The following is a 16,684-nucleotide window of genomic DNA, read 5'->3' as shown; positions in this document are numbered from 1 at the left end:
GGTAATATACTGTTGGTGACACTATAACTGTCAAGACTGGTTCAAAAGAGACTAGAACAAAGCACCAGGAATTATAGAAATGATGTAGTTATTAACCTAGTTAACACACTAACATTAACTCAAAGGAAAGAATTATTCTAGCACTAATTTTTCAAGCAAAGAAATTAAAAGTCTCTAAATCTGCTATACTAAGCAAACATTACATAAAATTATGCTATATCAATATGATGGAATATTACATCATATAAATTGTAACTGAAAAAAAATCAGAAATATGGAAACTGTTTCTATAATATTAGAAATACTATGTTTACATTTTATGTAAAAGTGTATGTTCAAAGATAGACCAAAAGGAAACGATTTTTAAAAATAAAAATAGCTTTGCATACTTCACAAAATTTTTACACTTTCAGTACTTAAGAAAAAAATCCGGCCATTCTTTTAAGGGACCAGGATATGTCACAGATAGAATTTGGTCCACTGTAAAGCAGTGCTTTGATGTCTATCACATTTGCAAAACAATGGGGATGGGGAGGGTACTGTTTTGGAAGAAGTATACAGAGAATATTCTGTTACAGGTTCTTGAGGACGGGACAACAAGTTCTGGGTCAGTCACCAGGAACAAGAAATAATTCATGAGAAGAAAAGCTCCTTGCCTTATTTTTTCTTTTAGTAGTATCCAAGAGCCTATGAAAATATACTAGAAGAAAAATTGTTAAAAAGAAATAATTAGGTCAGGGGTCTTACAAGCATAACTGTATCTTTTTTTCTTCCTTAGCTCAACTGGGCAGGGAATCTGTTCAAATGGAAATCCAGCAAAAAAAGACACTTCACAGAGAAGATACCATCCACTAGACTGTAAGGCAATGTGCTATTTTCTTTTGCATTTTGCAAAACAATTGGGGTAGGGAGAGTAATGTTTTGGGAGCAGTAGACAAAGGATATTCTGTTACAGGTTCCTGAGGATAGTGACGGTTTCTGGGTCACGGAAAATAAGGAATAACTTGAGAGAGGAAACATTCTTGTGCCTTTCTATCCTGCAACCCAGCCTTCCCCTACCCAAGAGCCCAAACCTGAAGGCATTTTAGGCCAAGATAAGTAACTCTTAGTATTTCTGCCAGGCTAGTAACCTGTTTTACCATCCAATTGCTATACCACCAAAATCAGACTAAGACTCTGACACGTTAGATCAGAAAGCATTTAGTATTAAACAAAAATAATGGTCTCATTATGTTTTCATTATCTGTAGTCATAAATGCATTTTAAATAACACTGGCTTTGGTGGGGGTGGGGCAAAATGAACAAATCTTTGTAATTATGGTCCATCAATAATGTAGAAATAGAAACAACTTAAAGAAAAAAAAGGAAAGGAGGGAGGAAAGAGGATAGAAGACAACTGGAACTACCAGTAAATTTTCTTGTTCACCTGTCTTCTACAGACAATCTATTCTGGGTTGTTCAAAATCTGTTGATAATACTTCTAAGACTTTAAACCAGAGATCTCACACCTGACATGACAGACACTTGGAAGCTTATTAAAATTGCAGATCGCTGGACCTCATCCTCAGACATTTTTTAATGTCTGAAGTGAGGCCTGTGAAACTACATTTTACATAAGTTCCCCACGTCATTCCCTCCTCTGAGAAAATACTACCTAGGTGAGCTCTCATCACTATTGCTAGTTGTTTTTAAAAGTTAATAAAGATATAGACACAAATGTCTAAGGACAAATTAATCAATCTTAGGGTCAGGGATCCACACATCTGTAATTTATATTACATCCAAGGCTTTTGCTAAAAATGTGGATTCCTCAGTATTATTCCAAAAATCAAGGGTCTGAATTTAACCAAGTACAGTCCAAAATCCTGCCTTTTAACACATCGCCCAGGAATTCTTAAGATTTACAATACATTCTAAAGTTTGTGAATGAATGCACTTAGACTCAACAGTGTCTCGATCTTTTCTAACCATCAATCTTTACTTCCACTCCTTTCTCAATACCTCTTCTCATATTAATACTGTCTGGGCCTATCACCTAAAACTGCTTCATCTCTGAAATCTCATACTATGAATTTTGCCTAGACCGTACCATCTGTCCTTCCATTTCCCTTTAAACCTGTTTCTTTTCTGTCCTCATTGTGGTCTCTAGTTTCCTGACAATTCTTTACTCTCAACTCCATTTGCCCTGTCCTACCTGCACTTTCCTTATCACCTAAGGTATACCAAATCCTGCGGTCATCTATTTAAGTAACTCCCTTTATTATCCTCAATATTACTCTCCCCTCATCTTTTGTCAGTATTTCTTTACAATTCCTAAAACTGATATTCATTTTCCTACCTCAAGATTTTATAAATCACCGTACTGAAAATAAATGAGCTCTACCGCCTCTCAACTCTCACAGCCCTCAATGTATACTCTTCAGTAACTCATTTTCTATACTATATTACAGTTATTTAAGCACATTCTATCTCCTCGATTAGATTACATAGACTTCACAAATATGATCTGTAAGGAATTTATCTTGGTTTCTTGCAAAATATTTGGTAAAATGTTGCGAGTAAAATCTGATTTTTTTTTGGCTCTGGCAGTAAAGACTTTGTGCCACTTTTTATTTGTGAGTTAACTTAAAAAGTGGTTATAAAGAGTAATTTTTTATAACTGGTTATTATACGCCAACCTGCAATATTTTAGAATTTCTGATCCAAATCTAATGCTGCAGTATCACCACTTAGACATCAATATCCATTAAAACTGCTTCATAGGAAACAATAATTTCAGTAACTAGGCTTACGTCAGCAAACATACATGCCTTGACAAGGAAAAGAACAACAAATGTTCTTGTTCACCTGTTTGCCCCATCCTCTACGGTATCCTTACTAAAATAAGAAAGAATAATGATGAAAAGATTTCCTTTTCATTAATGGTGGCCCTGCTTACCCCAAGGGGCACAGAGAGAGAAAAAGAAGATACTCTGAAAGTACTGTACTTCCATCTTCCTCATACAGGTTACTTTGATGAATTTCACCCTAATTAATGTTGCTTTTTCCGATGAGGATATACCAAAATCATCTAGTATCTACACACTTTTCTTGAAAAAGGTTTTATAATGCTGTGTGAACTCTTTCTTTTGGTTATGAAAAGAATAAGAAAAACTAGAACTATGGGGGGAAATATCTCTTAGATTGACTATTTTATACTAAAAACCCTACTTGTAATTAAACTATCCAAAGATTACTGGCAAATATAGAAAGACATGTCTGCCTCTGCTTCTTCAGGTATAAAATGGATTTGCCCAATACTATTATATAGTGGGATATAATAATATTATATTATATCATGGAATAAAATGATAGATGAGAAAATATCCTGTAAACCATAAAATAGAAATGTAAGGGGCTATTGCAGTGCCTTTACCCAGAATATAGGCAAAACACACTATAATGCTTTGGCACTAAACTGTACCATCATATAATGTCAATTAAGGTTTATACTTCTATATTAATCAAATGACAATATGAGGGGTAATCTCAAAACCCTTTATAATCAGAAATAATTAAAAAACATTTTAAGAAGTCCTTCAAGTAACTGTGAAACCTAAAGAAGTCTACACCATTTTCACTGGCATAAGACCGTACAATGAGATTAACATTATAAAACTGTATTTTTGGACATACATCAAAAAGAATGCTCCGAATTAAACACCACTATTTAAAATGCATATTTGTTAATTTTTTTTTAAAACAGTGAACATTTAGAATGTTTTTTTCTTGAAACAGGCAATCTTGAAAGAAGTCCTAATTATTTTTTAAATTAAAATTATGTCTAATGTACCCTGCCCCAACACTGCTACCAAGGTTTAAAACAAAAACAAGGTATGACTTAAATTTGTAAGCTGTTTTATCTTACTCTGGAAACTTAAGCGTAATTTTTGAAAAATTTTAGATGTTTATATACAGAATATAAAAATAAAGCTGCTGGGATATAGGCTTTTGAAAGAATGGAGGAAAGAGGAAATAAACACTAGTAGCTGTTAAGACTAACACTCAAAGCCAAGGTAAACTTCTCTTCCTTCTAATCCGTACCTCCCATTTCTTGCCTTTTCCCTATGCCATATTTATATTTACATTCATGGTAACTTCTTCTAACAAATATGTATTAGCTATCCAATGTTTTAAAACTGATAACAATAGAAAGGAAATTCTGTAGGATGCTGACAGCTACAAATGAGTTTCAAATCACTTTAGAAAAATTTTGACTAAAAAGTAGAATTTAAATTAGAGCTTTCAACCATGAGGAAGTTCAAATATCATTTAAATACCTTCACTTACCTTAAATTTTCATTAAACCTTACTGTAGCTGCACAGTGGAATATAATATTGGTAGAATCTATGATGATCTCTTTATCTTCTTCACTAAGAGCCAGTATAGGTTGGGTAAGTTCACTGCTGATTGCTATAATTTTCTCCCTAAAATCTGGATTTTCATCTCTCAATCTGTCAAAGAGCTATCAAAGGAAAAAAATATTTTAGGGCAGTAGTTTTCAACTTTCTGTGACCCATTATCACCCTTTCTTTCCCCACCAAGGATCACTATTTTTAAAACTTCCAACTATGTAAATCCTAAGGTTGCTATTCTTAACTGTTATTATTCTGTATAGAAAACACCCTATGAGCCTGTATTATTATCTCCACTTTATAGATAAGGAATCTGAGGCACAGGGAGGTTAAATAACTTGCCGAAGACACAGAGCTGGTAGTTTAGAGAGTTGAATTTGCCTTTTAATTAGATTATATGATTCCTCAGTATAGACTTAAGCAGTACAAACATCAGAATAAAGTTTAAAATAATCATTCAGATTTCTAAAATCCAGGTCTTAATTTACTAGGAAAAACTAGACAGTAAACAATTAAAATATAATGTTACAAGTAAATAAAGCTGAAGAATATCAATATTTAAGGGGCAAGCAGAGAAAAAAGAACTCGAGGAATGACCAGAAAAGTACTTTTAACACCTTGAGTACACACTGTTTTAGTCCACACTTTTTCATTCTTCCAGATTGACAATGACCTTTAATTCCCCCTGAATATCATAGGTATCTCCAGCACTACCACCAAAATGCGATCATGCTGTTTCACAAGTTACATCACAAACTTGATAATCTTCCTTTCTCTAGCCACCATCTCTTTATTCAATACCATTTTCCCCCACTGGTACCCCAATTAATTCCTACTTTATTAAGTTCACTAATACCCACTTTATTCCCTTTCCAGAATTTATTTCATAGTCAACCATTTTAATTCAATCCTCACCATCCAATGGCGTTTCTTTTCCCAGAGACATTCCTGTAAATCAGTGGTCCTCAATTTGGGGCAATTTTTGTCCACAGGTAACATTTAGTGATGTCTAGAGACATTTTTGGTGTCACACTGGGAAGGTGAGGGGAGTAGCTGGCATCTAGTGGACAGAGATCAGGAATGTTGTTGATCACCCTACAATGCACAGACAGCTCCCCAGGACAGAGAATTATCTGGCCCAAAATGTCAAAAGTGCTGAAATTGAGAAATATTAACTGCTATAAGACAATGTCCACTATGGTATATGCTGTTTCTCTATGCTCGTTATTCCTGTTCCAACATCATAGTAGGTTTACCCATAAGTTTCTTACTACCTTTCTTACTATCTTCAATTGTACATTCACTTAACAAAAAGCACTCATTTTAATGATTTACACCACAATGCTACACATAATGTGGGATGAGTGGCCCTAAGATTAAGTAGAGGGATGTACCTCTACTTAGAGGGAATTAAAGGCATAACATAAAATGACATAATTTCATGGAGTTTACTTAAAGTCAAATATTTATTTAGACAAATGTTTAGGAAAAATGCATCTTTATATTGAAAATAAGGGCCATATGTTTGCACTAAAGCACAAAAGGCTTTAAGTAGAGGATATTCATTTTCTTTACAGATTAGACTTACTGTGGTGGAAAAGTTTTAGAAGCACTGCCCTGGAGACCCCAGAGGAGATGCTCAAATCTTTCACATTTTACTCAGGCTCTCAATTCCAACCTAGACAATAACTTCAATAACTGCTCCTACCCAATCTCTCCTGGCACCTCTACACTCTCTCTTCCTCCCTCCTTCCTCTTAAAATCTCTCTATACTGTAGGCTCCATTAGGGCAGGGAGTCTACCTTATTTATCTCTAAATTCAATCCCCTGCATCAAGTCAAGTACCCAGTGCTGAGCAGGCACAATAAATGTTTTCTAAAAAAATAAAAAATGTCTAAGAATAACCTCTTACTAAGGGAAGGGAAGTTGTTGGAAGGAGGATTAAAGCATTCTGATTACAAGTGGTTCATGATAAAATGTCAATATGAGTAAATAAAAGGCAGAGATGGCAAAAAAAAAAAAACCACACATGCAGGCATTTTTACTTCAAAAAAGCCCAGTTAGTGATCTTATAGCCCCGTCAACAACTCCCTTCTCATGGGTTTTAAGGGAAGCAAAGGATTCCAAAAGGATTCGGCAAAGAATAAAATAAAAAGAATAAAGGGTAAAGGGACACTACATGCAGACTAACTTGAATAATTAAGAAGTATAGGCATAATTTCTAAATTACTGAGAATCTTACAATCCACAGTTAAATAAAAATAAAAGCAACATGATGAGGAGTATCTGCTGCAAGATGTCCAAGAAAAGCTAATGTGACATAACTATTAGTTCCAATCCAAAGAACTACCATAAGGTAGATGAAGTTCATTCAAAGTCAAGTCTGGTTGGTCTCTGTATAGAGGTTCGCTACTATTCTGGCCTTTTTCAACAGGCCTATAAAGAATTTATATATTCAAATAGGCATTACTCTCATTCCAAAATAAATGCTATAAGTGAAATTCCTTTTTGAGATATGCCTACAGAGTCAGATTCCTTATGTGTACCAAATGTGAGCTCATAGCTTTCAAATCGCTTTTGTTTCTGACCCCAACTTCTTTACTGCCAAGCTTGGGTACAAATTAATTTTGAATGTCTGTAAAAATCAACTCTTTCCTTAAAGCATGAACATTTGCCCTTATTAGATATATCCAAAAGAATGTACCACAGGATGTTCTCAAATGGTCTAAGGCAGCGGTCTCCAACCTTTCTGGCACCAGGGACTGGTGCTCCTATGAGAATCTAATGCTTGATGATCTGAGGTGGAGCTGAGGTGGTGATGCTACTGCTGGGGAGCAACCGCAAATACAGGTGAAGCTTTGCTCAGCTGGTCTGCTGCTCAGCTCCCGCTGTGCGGCCCAGTTCCTAACAGGCCACGGACCAGTACCAGTCCACAGCCCAGGAGTTGGGGACCCCTGGTCTAAGCAACACTACACATTCTTAATCAGCAGTGGTTCTCAAAGTGTGGTCTAAGGATCCTAGGAGTCCCCAAGACTATTCTAGGTAATTTGCAAGGTCAAAATTCTTTTCATGCTAATGCTAAGTCATTACACGCATCTTTCACTTTCATTCTCTCACAGTGTAGAGAGAAGCTTTCCAAAGGCTACATGTGTGATGACACCTGTTGGCTAATGAAATGTGTGCTTGTATTCTCTCTGCTTTAAATTTTTCTATTTTAATTTTTACTCTAATAAATATCAGTAAGATAATTTGAAGCAAAATCTTGCAAAAACAAAACCTCTTTGAAGTCCTCAGTAATTTTTAAGAATGCAAAGGGATCCAGAGACCAAAAGTTCAAGAATCACTGCTTTCAATAAACAGAATATTTTAACCTATTTGGCAGATATGAAAAAGTATAGCCACAAGGTAATGATAACTGTCTGCAATAAACTGCAATTCATCTACCATTTCTAAGTGACTTAGAAAAAGCTATAAATTATACCATATTTTTTTTAAAAAGTCCTTATACCAATCTACCAAATAGTTTTCATTTGAAAATCATATGGAACAGAGTTCAGTCCATCTTCTCATTTCTTGGGGAAAAAAACTGAAAGTGAACTTTGTACCTACCATACTTTAAGATGGCAAATTCTTCAAACAGTTATTTTATGTTGGTAAATACTGAAATATTAACTCCAATCTTATTTTTAAAAGAAGCCTAAAAAGTTCATGTGATAATTCTCTGAGTTTAAAGGTAATACCAGCTATACTTTTCTCTTATGTAAGCATAAACATTTATTTGTCTGAAGCCCTCTTCTTCAAGTCAAACAAGCAAAAATTTAAAAGAATAATAAACTAACAATTTTATTGTATTTTAGGAGGCAGAAAGCTCACCTGGGGAGAGGAAGAGTATTGGTAGGGAATACCCTTAATATTTATTGTATAAAGCATATGCATGCTTTATACAGAGCCCATAAAACAAAAATCACAGCTTGTCCTGATGCACTTTACACCTATCAGGCAGTTCCTAACTCAGAGCCTTTGCCCTTGCTGTGGCCTCTGCCTTGAACACTCTTCCTCCACATACCCACATGGACTCTTCCTCACTTTATTCAGGTCTCTCCCCAAATGTCACCTCACAGAGAACTTTTCTGACTATCATATATAAAGCAGCACCGCATCACTTTCAATCCCCTTTATCCGCTTTACTTTTCTGCACAGCATAAATCACTATTCAACATGTTATATATTTGTTAACTTGTCTCCTTAACTAGAATGTAAATTCCCCCAATGCTGGGACTTCATTTTATTCACTGCTATATCTCTAGTAATCTTAATAGCTCCTAGTGAGTATTTAGCAGGACCCAAAATATATCTGTGGTGGGAGAGAGGAACACAAGTGCAGAGTTTGGGGCAAAGGGAATAATGTTACTCAAGTGTAACTAGCTATGTGAATTATCTTATCACTGAGTAGGTCTCAAAGAAGGAGCTTCTTTTTTTTTAAGTAATTCAGAGAAAATTCGCTTTTCCAGTTGAAGTAAGGATTATTTAAAGTTTTCAAATGGGAACAAATAAAATTAATAAAGTGAAGAATGGAGACAAAGCTAAATATTATTTTTGTTCTTTTATTCTTATGCTTCCCATTATTGCCCTAACCCATAACCTGACTCTTCTTCCTGCTGTGTGTTACCTCTGTTATCCTCTGCCCTTCACCCTCTTTTTTTCTACTCTTTGTCATCTCCTCTTCTAATTTTTGTCAACTTGGGCACCAACTGCCATTAGCTTTGGGAAATTAAGCTACTTTCACTCAGCGTGTACCAAGTACAACTGTTGGAGCTAGTAAGCTATCCAACTCTAAAGACTACTTCTCCTAATGTACCATAAAGCCTTCCACTATCTTTCCTTTATTTATTTATGTAATGGGAAAGTAATGCTATAAAGTAGAAAGATAATAGGGATTTGTTATCAAGTCAGCTGCATTATCTCCAACAACTATCAGCTACATAACCTCAGATAAAATTACAACCTAAGACTCATTGTTCCTATTTGTAAAATGGGATCTATCAACAACTGCGTCTACCCAGCATGAGCTCTGGGTTCGACTGTCAGAGTTCAGACATCGGTATACTCACTCACTAAATCTATGACCTTGTAAAATAGGACTAACATCAGCACTTAACTTAAAGAGCTGTGATAATTACATACATATGCGGTGCTTTGCACACCATGCCTGGTACAAGGTAAGTACTCAATAAACGTTAGTCACTATTAAGTACTTTATGGATTTCTACTGAAAGATCAAAGACTAGAAAACAAGTCATGTCTAATTATTTATCAACTCTAGAGAGCTGTTAATTTATAATTAATCATCTTTTGACACTTTTCAGCAATTCTTTGACTGCTCAGACTGAGAGGTTTCCAGTTTTTGTTTTTTAAACATAAGTCATAGCTGCTCTAGAAGGTTAAAAGGTACCACATATCTAACTTAATAACTAAAAAATTACATAGCTAACTATACTAAACTTACATCAATTAATTTCAGATAAATTCATTCATTTTGAAAGAATTCGAAAGCTTATGGCTGTGAAATAACTTTTTTAATTAATTTATTTATTTTAATTGGTTTCAAGTACACAGTACATTGGTTAGACATTTATATAGTTTATAAAACGATCTCCTTAATTGCTCCTTCTCTCCTCTGGTTTTCCACCTAGCCAATATATTAATGTCATCTGCATTCCCTATGCCGTGCTCCCCATTCCCGTGACCACCTATGAACTACTAATTTGTACTTCTTTAATCCTTTGTGAAATAATTTTACCCCAGTTCATTTGCATTTTTTCTTAGCAATATTTTCCTCACGTTTAAAAATATGACATATTTCTGTATTCTCTAATTGCCACCATGTTCTTATTTGTCAAATGGGAATATGTGACTTTCCTACCCTCTAATACTATTGTGAAGAGCAATCAGTGCTTACAAATTTTTAAGTGTTATGAAAGCATAGTGTCTCACAGAATAAGAGGTCGTTTGAAACTACCTCTTAATTAACATTATTCTGAAGACTACTTAAAATATCTAGTAAATATAAATAACCTGCCTCAAATATTCTAAAAACAAATAAATATCTACCACAAAGGTAATTAAGAATTTGTTAGACAATTTTGCCCATCACAGAGAAAAGGCTTTTTTTCTCCTAAGGATCACAAGTCATATCCAGTTTACTGCCATTCTATAGGGTAGTTTTTATTAATTTTTTTCAGGACACTGAAGAAATATATTAAGCTGTTGATGATTATAATAATTATACACACAAACACTACACTTTTTTCTCTCCTCCAAATGATTATTTTCCACACTTACCTTGCCACTAATGACTTCTTCTACTCGCTCTTGGGGTGTCTGTCCAGCTTTCTGCCTCACCAGAACATACACTAAATTCACTTTAGGACAAGACCTCAGCAACTTTTCCAGAAGTACCTTCCCTAGGAAACCAGTAGCTCCAGTGAGAAGAACATTCTTGCCTTCATAGTATTCTGGGATTGAAACCATTCTGATCCTAAGGAAAACACAACAAATAAGCATCAGTTCAAAGATTTATGTTCATATGTACTAAATCTCCTGGCATTCAGATAAGTATTTGAAGAACAGGCAAAAATCAAAGTTGAATGTTAACAAAAAGAGACTAATGTCTGGTTCATTGTAATAAGGCAGTTCAGATAAGTATTTGAAGAACAGGCAAAAATCAAAATCAAAGTTGAATGTTAACAAAAAGAGACTAACGTCTGGTTCATTGTAATAAGGCAAAAAGAATAAGGATCTACAACAACAGCTTTTAATCCCTGTGTTTTCCTCTGGATCACCTCAAACAAGTCACTCACCTTCTCTGGGCCTGGGTTTCTTTAGCACAGTCTGTACTAAATGGCCTGTAAAAAGTCCTTCCAACAAGAATTCAAACCTTCATTTAAACTTCAGTTGAACCCTAACCACGAATGAATGGTGTCTGTCTCTGAAAGGATTTATAACACCAAATAGAGGTCAGCAGCAAGACTCAGTTCCCTAGCTTGTATAATCACGGTGAGGTGTCATATTTACCTATCACCAGCTGAAACAAGAGGTAACACCAAGTTTTTTCTCCTACATGTTGGTAGTGACAATATATCTAAAAGGTGCTTAAATCTCCCTTTCAAAAAAACCATACTAAGAAATACGTGGGCTGACTTATCCTCCATACCCAAATTCCACTGAAACAGCAGAAAAGATAGTATACTGAGAGCATGAACAAAAGAACCATGATGAATGGAAAAAAACAAGATGCAAAAGGATTCATGCAGTATGTCACTACACAATGCTCAAACACTCAAAACAATGTTCTTTATTGTTTAGAAATGCACACCCAATAATATTAATAGATGCATAAGAGAGAGTACAATACAATCAGAGAAAATAAGAAGCTTCAATTGTATTTACGTTTTATTTAAGCTAGGGAGTAAGATACATGTGTTTTATGTCCAAATTTTTCACAACTTATGACAATCTGAAAATAAGAAACCCATCAACAATCAAGATGGAAAAAAGGAAAAGAGGAAGGGACAGAGGAAGGGGGAAGGAGGTTTTTAAGAGGGAGAGGAGGGGAAGAATTCCTAAAATAAACAGATGAGACCAATTTGATAAAGAAGCCATAGCAGTCGTAACAACCCAAGCAAAACAAGCATTGAAAGGACTAAAAGGAGGCAAGAACTGTCCTAACCCCCTAAATGGAAAACAACAAACTCGTATTAAGTTGAATTAAGGTATAGGGAAATCAAGGGAATTAAACGATTGCTCACAGAACAGAGCCACTCATAACAATCTTACTTCCTGTACAAGCTTTGGCTCCCAGGCTTAGTACCCATATCTGCAAAGAAGAGCATCCAGCATGGGTGCTACAGATAAAAGAGAAGTAGGACTGAGCCAAGGCTCCAAGGGCTTTGCCAAAACAAATGACAAGCCATACCTACTAACTGGTTGAAGGAATGGTTAACAAGCCTTTGAATGCTTCCTAAGGTAGGAAATTGTCTATAGTCTCAAAGCAGCTTTACTAAGAGCTACACTATACCCTGCGGGTTCTCAAGCTTGTAGATGGTGGTGTAGAACAACTGGAGCTCTCCTAACACTACTAGTACAGTGGAAATGGGTACAATTTGTTGGAAAACTGTTCGGTAATATTTACTAAGGAACACCAGAAGATGTGAAGAATAAGATAATTCATGTAAGTATTATTTGCAACGCCCTAAAAGTGGAAAAAGTTCAAATATCCATCAACAGTAAAATGGGTAAATACCAGCATATTCTTTTAAAAAAATTCTATACAGCCATGAGACTGAAAGAATTCTCAAATTTTAGCCAAAGAATCCAGATGCAACCTCACCATAAGTTTTAAATAGTTCTACAATAGTTTCCATCTCCAAACTTAAAAATCAGTTGATTTAAGGCAGGCTGCTGAAAACCAAACTTTGAGAAAAACTGCCTAACCCATTTTCAAGATAAAATGGAAGAAACAACACAACAGGATCAAAAAACAGTCTTTAGACCTAACCTTTAGAACCTAGAAACTGTCCAGCTCAGGTAATAAAGAACTGCCTAAGGAGAAAAGACCTGGCAGAGCTTTACAAGGTCCGATTTCACCAGCTATGTGAGGAGTATAGAACAATCTATTGCCTCAAATCTGGATCTATTATACAGCAGACGAGCTTCTGAGGCATCTATCTGCTCTGAAAGCTGCAGTTTATTTCCTTAGTTTAGTTCTCATAGTAGAAGTCTACACCAGAGGGTGGCAAACTATCACCCCAGAGCAAAATCTCTCCTATCCCGTTTTAATAAATAAATTTTTATTAGAATACAGCAAACAAAGCCCTGTGATTATACATACTTGCTTTTTGTGGTACTGTAATTTATAAGAAATATTATTTGGTATTCCCCCATTCCTGGCTCGCAGCTCCTAAAACCCTTGAAATTTCTTAAGTGATGAGGTGAATTTTTCAACCCCACCCAAGGGTGGGGACTAGTTGCCCACAGAAGCCAATTATGTGGTTAGAGGGCTGGAACATTTTCTCCCACCCTGATAGCCCAGGAAGGGAGAGGGGCTAGAAGTTAAATTACTCTCCAACAGCCAATAACTTAGTCAATCATGACCACATAATGAAGCCTCCATAAGAAAACCAAAGGACAGCTGATCCACCCTTTTTTAGAACACTTCCCTGTTGGGGAACCAGACCTCTTCCATGTGCCACCACGCTGGCTCCAAGCCCTACAAGGACAGAAGTTTATTTGTTTGGGGCCTAGCCCTCTGTTTCTCTTCATCTGGCTACTGATTCATATTCTTTAATATCCTTTGTAATAAATCAGTAATCTAGTGAGTAAATAGGTATTGAGTTCTGTGAGCCTTCTAGCAAATTAATTGAACTCAAGGAGAAGGTTGTAGGAATCTCTGATTTAGAGCCAGTCGGGTCCAAAGCACAGGAAACAACCAGGACTTACAGTGTGCATCCTGAGTTGGAGAGTGTCTTTGGAACATCAAATCTGTCTGTAGTTGGTACGGTCAGAAGCACAGATACAGCCTGGGCTTGCAACAAGCGAGTGTCTGAAGTGGAGGGCGGTCCTGTGGGACTGAGCCCTTTATCTGTGGAATCTGATGCTACCTCTGAGTAGTGCCAGAATTGAGTTGAATACTTGGACACCCCGCTGGCATCCAAGTATTGCTTGGTGGTGTGGGGAGCCTCCACACACACACTGAAATTAGGTCTGGGAGCTCTTTTCACTTTTATCCATAACAGCAGGGTTGAGTAATCACAAAAGAGACACTATGGCCCACAAAGTCTAAAATATTTACTATCTGTTGCTTCACAGAAAAAGTTTATGGACCTCTGGCCTAGACCAAGATCCTGAGTTTCTTTCTGTCCCAGTTGCTGGGTTACATTCTTGGTCCCCAGGACCCTTAAATGCTGACTTGAACCCTATTCCTCCTGGCTAAACTCACAATCTGCCTAGCTCTCACCAGTTCCCTTTCCCCAGAACCTGTCCCTAAACCTAAAGCCTCTAATTAGAAATTCTGTTTAAACTCTAATAAATTGTGGACCCTCAGTAACCCTATGCAAATGAAACATTCTAATGATAAATAAAACCATATCTATAGACCCTTACTCCAGTTCCTTCAGGGACAAAAAGCCACACCTCAAATATTTTTATAGTCCAACTGAGAACCTAGTTCATGAGCCCCCCTCCCCAATCCTCCAAATAGTAATCTGTACACCTTCTTTCGGAGGCTACAGCCTTTCAGGCCAGGTGAATCCCTCTACCAGCACCTCCTTAACTTTAATGTGCACACAAATGACAGAGAGACCTTATTTAAACAGATTCTGACTCAACAGGTCATACTTGAGTTACAGTAAGACTCTACTAGACCCCTCCCACTGCTAGCTCACCCCTGAGGCCCAGCATTCCTGAGTACCAAGACTACTTAATAATTTATAATAATCTGTTTTTCTCAACAAGAAAATGAAAAGGAACAAAGAAGATATCAAGAATATTCCCCACTTTCATGTACATACATACACACACACACGCACACACACACACCTTTACATTACATACCACAGTCTCTAATATAAAATTAAATGTTCCAAAATGCTACAATTGGCCAGAAAAGGAAGTATATCATATCAAAGAGAAAGGGCCAATTAACATATAAAGAGCATTTGCAATCAAATCAAAGACCAACAATTAATTAGATGAGCAAAAGATATAATGGAAAGTAAAAAATAAATAAATAAATAAATGGCTCTTAATCATCTGTAAAGATGCTCAACATTACTCAGAAATATGCAAATTAAAACTAAAAGATTCATTTTTTCACTTATGAGACTTACAAAGACCAAAAAAAGTGATAAAGTATACACAGGAAACGGAGACGATTATATTGCTGATAAGGCTATAAATTAGTACAATTTCTGTGGGGATGGGAGGGTGGATCTGGCAATTTCTATCAAATTTTAAATGACCATTATCTTTGACCTTGCAATTCTATTTCTAAAAATTTATCCTGTAGCGCATCTTTCATGTGTGTGAAATAATGTATTCATTGCAACACTGATAGCAAAAGACTAAAAACCTTAATGTCCACCAATAGGGGATTGGGCACACTGTCCTATAATGGTATACTCTTCATCTAAAAAATAAGGCGGTTCGACATATATTGTTATACAATAGCATTCATGATAAATTTTAAAAGTTAAGATGTAATACTGTATGATATACTACTACCTTTTATGGAAAAGGAACGAAAGAGAGTATGCATATGATTATAAATACAAAGTTTATTTCTGGCAAAAAAATTGCTAATGATGGTTGCCTCTGGGAGGGATAACTGGATAACTGGAGAACAGGGATGAGGAGCATTTACTTCTCACTATATATCCTTTTGTATATTTTTAAATTACATACTATATGCATGTATTATACATTTTTAAAAACCACTGTTTTTGTAAAACAGAAAAATGAGAAGGTACCAAAAAATATTTAAAAGAACAAATTTTCTTCTCAATTAGACTCCACTATCTTTTTGTCTTCTAACAATTTATAAACCCATTTTCATGTTTTTAGAAAAAAAATTAACAAATCTTTTTTTTTAAGTGAAAACAAATAGCTAGCATTATTAAGAAAAAAGGGTATCTTCTGCTAATCTTTATTACTTAAATTTTCATCCCATTTCTGTATTAGATGGAAAATCTATTAGATTGAAAATCAGATGATTACTTAACTATGAAACTGTTGATGAACAGGACTCCAACAGGCCAGATTTCCTGAATGGAATATGAGAAATTCATCCCCCCTCACAATGTTAATCTTGGGATCAGATGCCCCTCCCAAGAGATCCTCTATGTTCACCATATTCACCAAGCAGTCAAGTACATAGAACTACCAAAAGCAATTCTACAGTGAAATCTAGACTTAGCTCTACCTGTATGTTTCTTTCTGTATCAGTATATATTAAACACAAACAATAAAACCTGTAAGGATTCTTAGTGCCATATTTTAACTGCTACAAAATTTCCACCACCTACAGCTATAGGTTCATTTAGTTGTCTTCCTATTAAAAACTAGCTCCTCTGTGCCTTCAGCACATAAACAAACCCAAAGTCAAAACCTACCAGTGGAGACAGTGGGGAGGGCACTGTTTAAGTGACTCCCGATCAGGGGCAATTCTTCTGTGTTTAACACAGCCACAACTAATGCACCGCCACAACTAACGTTGTTCTACACCTCTAAGCTG

At 35.8% G+C, this 16,684-nt stretch overlaps 1 protein-coding gene across 4 annotated transcripts in view; it reads right to left on the bottom strand.

Moving 5' to 3' along the window:
- FAR1 (fatty acyl-CoA reductase 1) overlaps window positions 1-16,684 on the bottom strand; it is a 53,675-nt gene that overhangs the window by 24,893 nt on the left and 12,098 nt on the right. For 3 of the 4 annotated variants that reach the window (XM_025038718.1, XM_006905659.3, XM_006905660.3), the window contains exons 2-3: window positions 10,738-10,933; window positions 4,330-4,505 (exon numbers count right to left, since the gene is read on the bottom strand). In XM_025038718.1, coding sequence (XP_024894486.1) covers window positions 4,330-4,505; window positions 10,738-10,926 — 365 coding nt within the window. In that variant the 5' untranslated portion in view covers window positions 10,927-10,933. Of the gene's footprint in view, window positions 1-4,329; window positions 4,506-5,310; window positions 5,456-10,737; window positions 10,934-16,684 lie in introns of those variants that run through there. The other variant, XM_015596539.2, reaches the window with a different exon arrangement.

Source organism: Pteropus alecto, unplaced genomic scaffold, assembly GCF_000325575.1.
Source record: "Pteropus alecto unplaced genomic scaffold, ASM32557v1 scaffold461, whole genome shotgun sequence".
Classification (NCBI taxonomy): domain Eukaryota; kingdom Metazoa; phylum Chordata; class Mammalia; order Chiroptera; family Pteropodidae; genus Pteropus; species Pteropus alecto.
The sequence above is the reverse complement of the archived record's forward strand: the minus strand, read 5'-3'. Positions and strand labels throughout refer to the sequence as shown.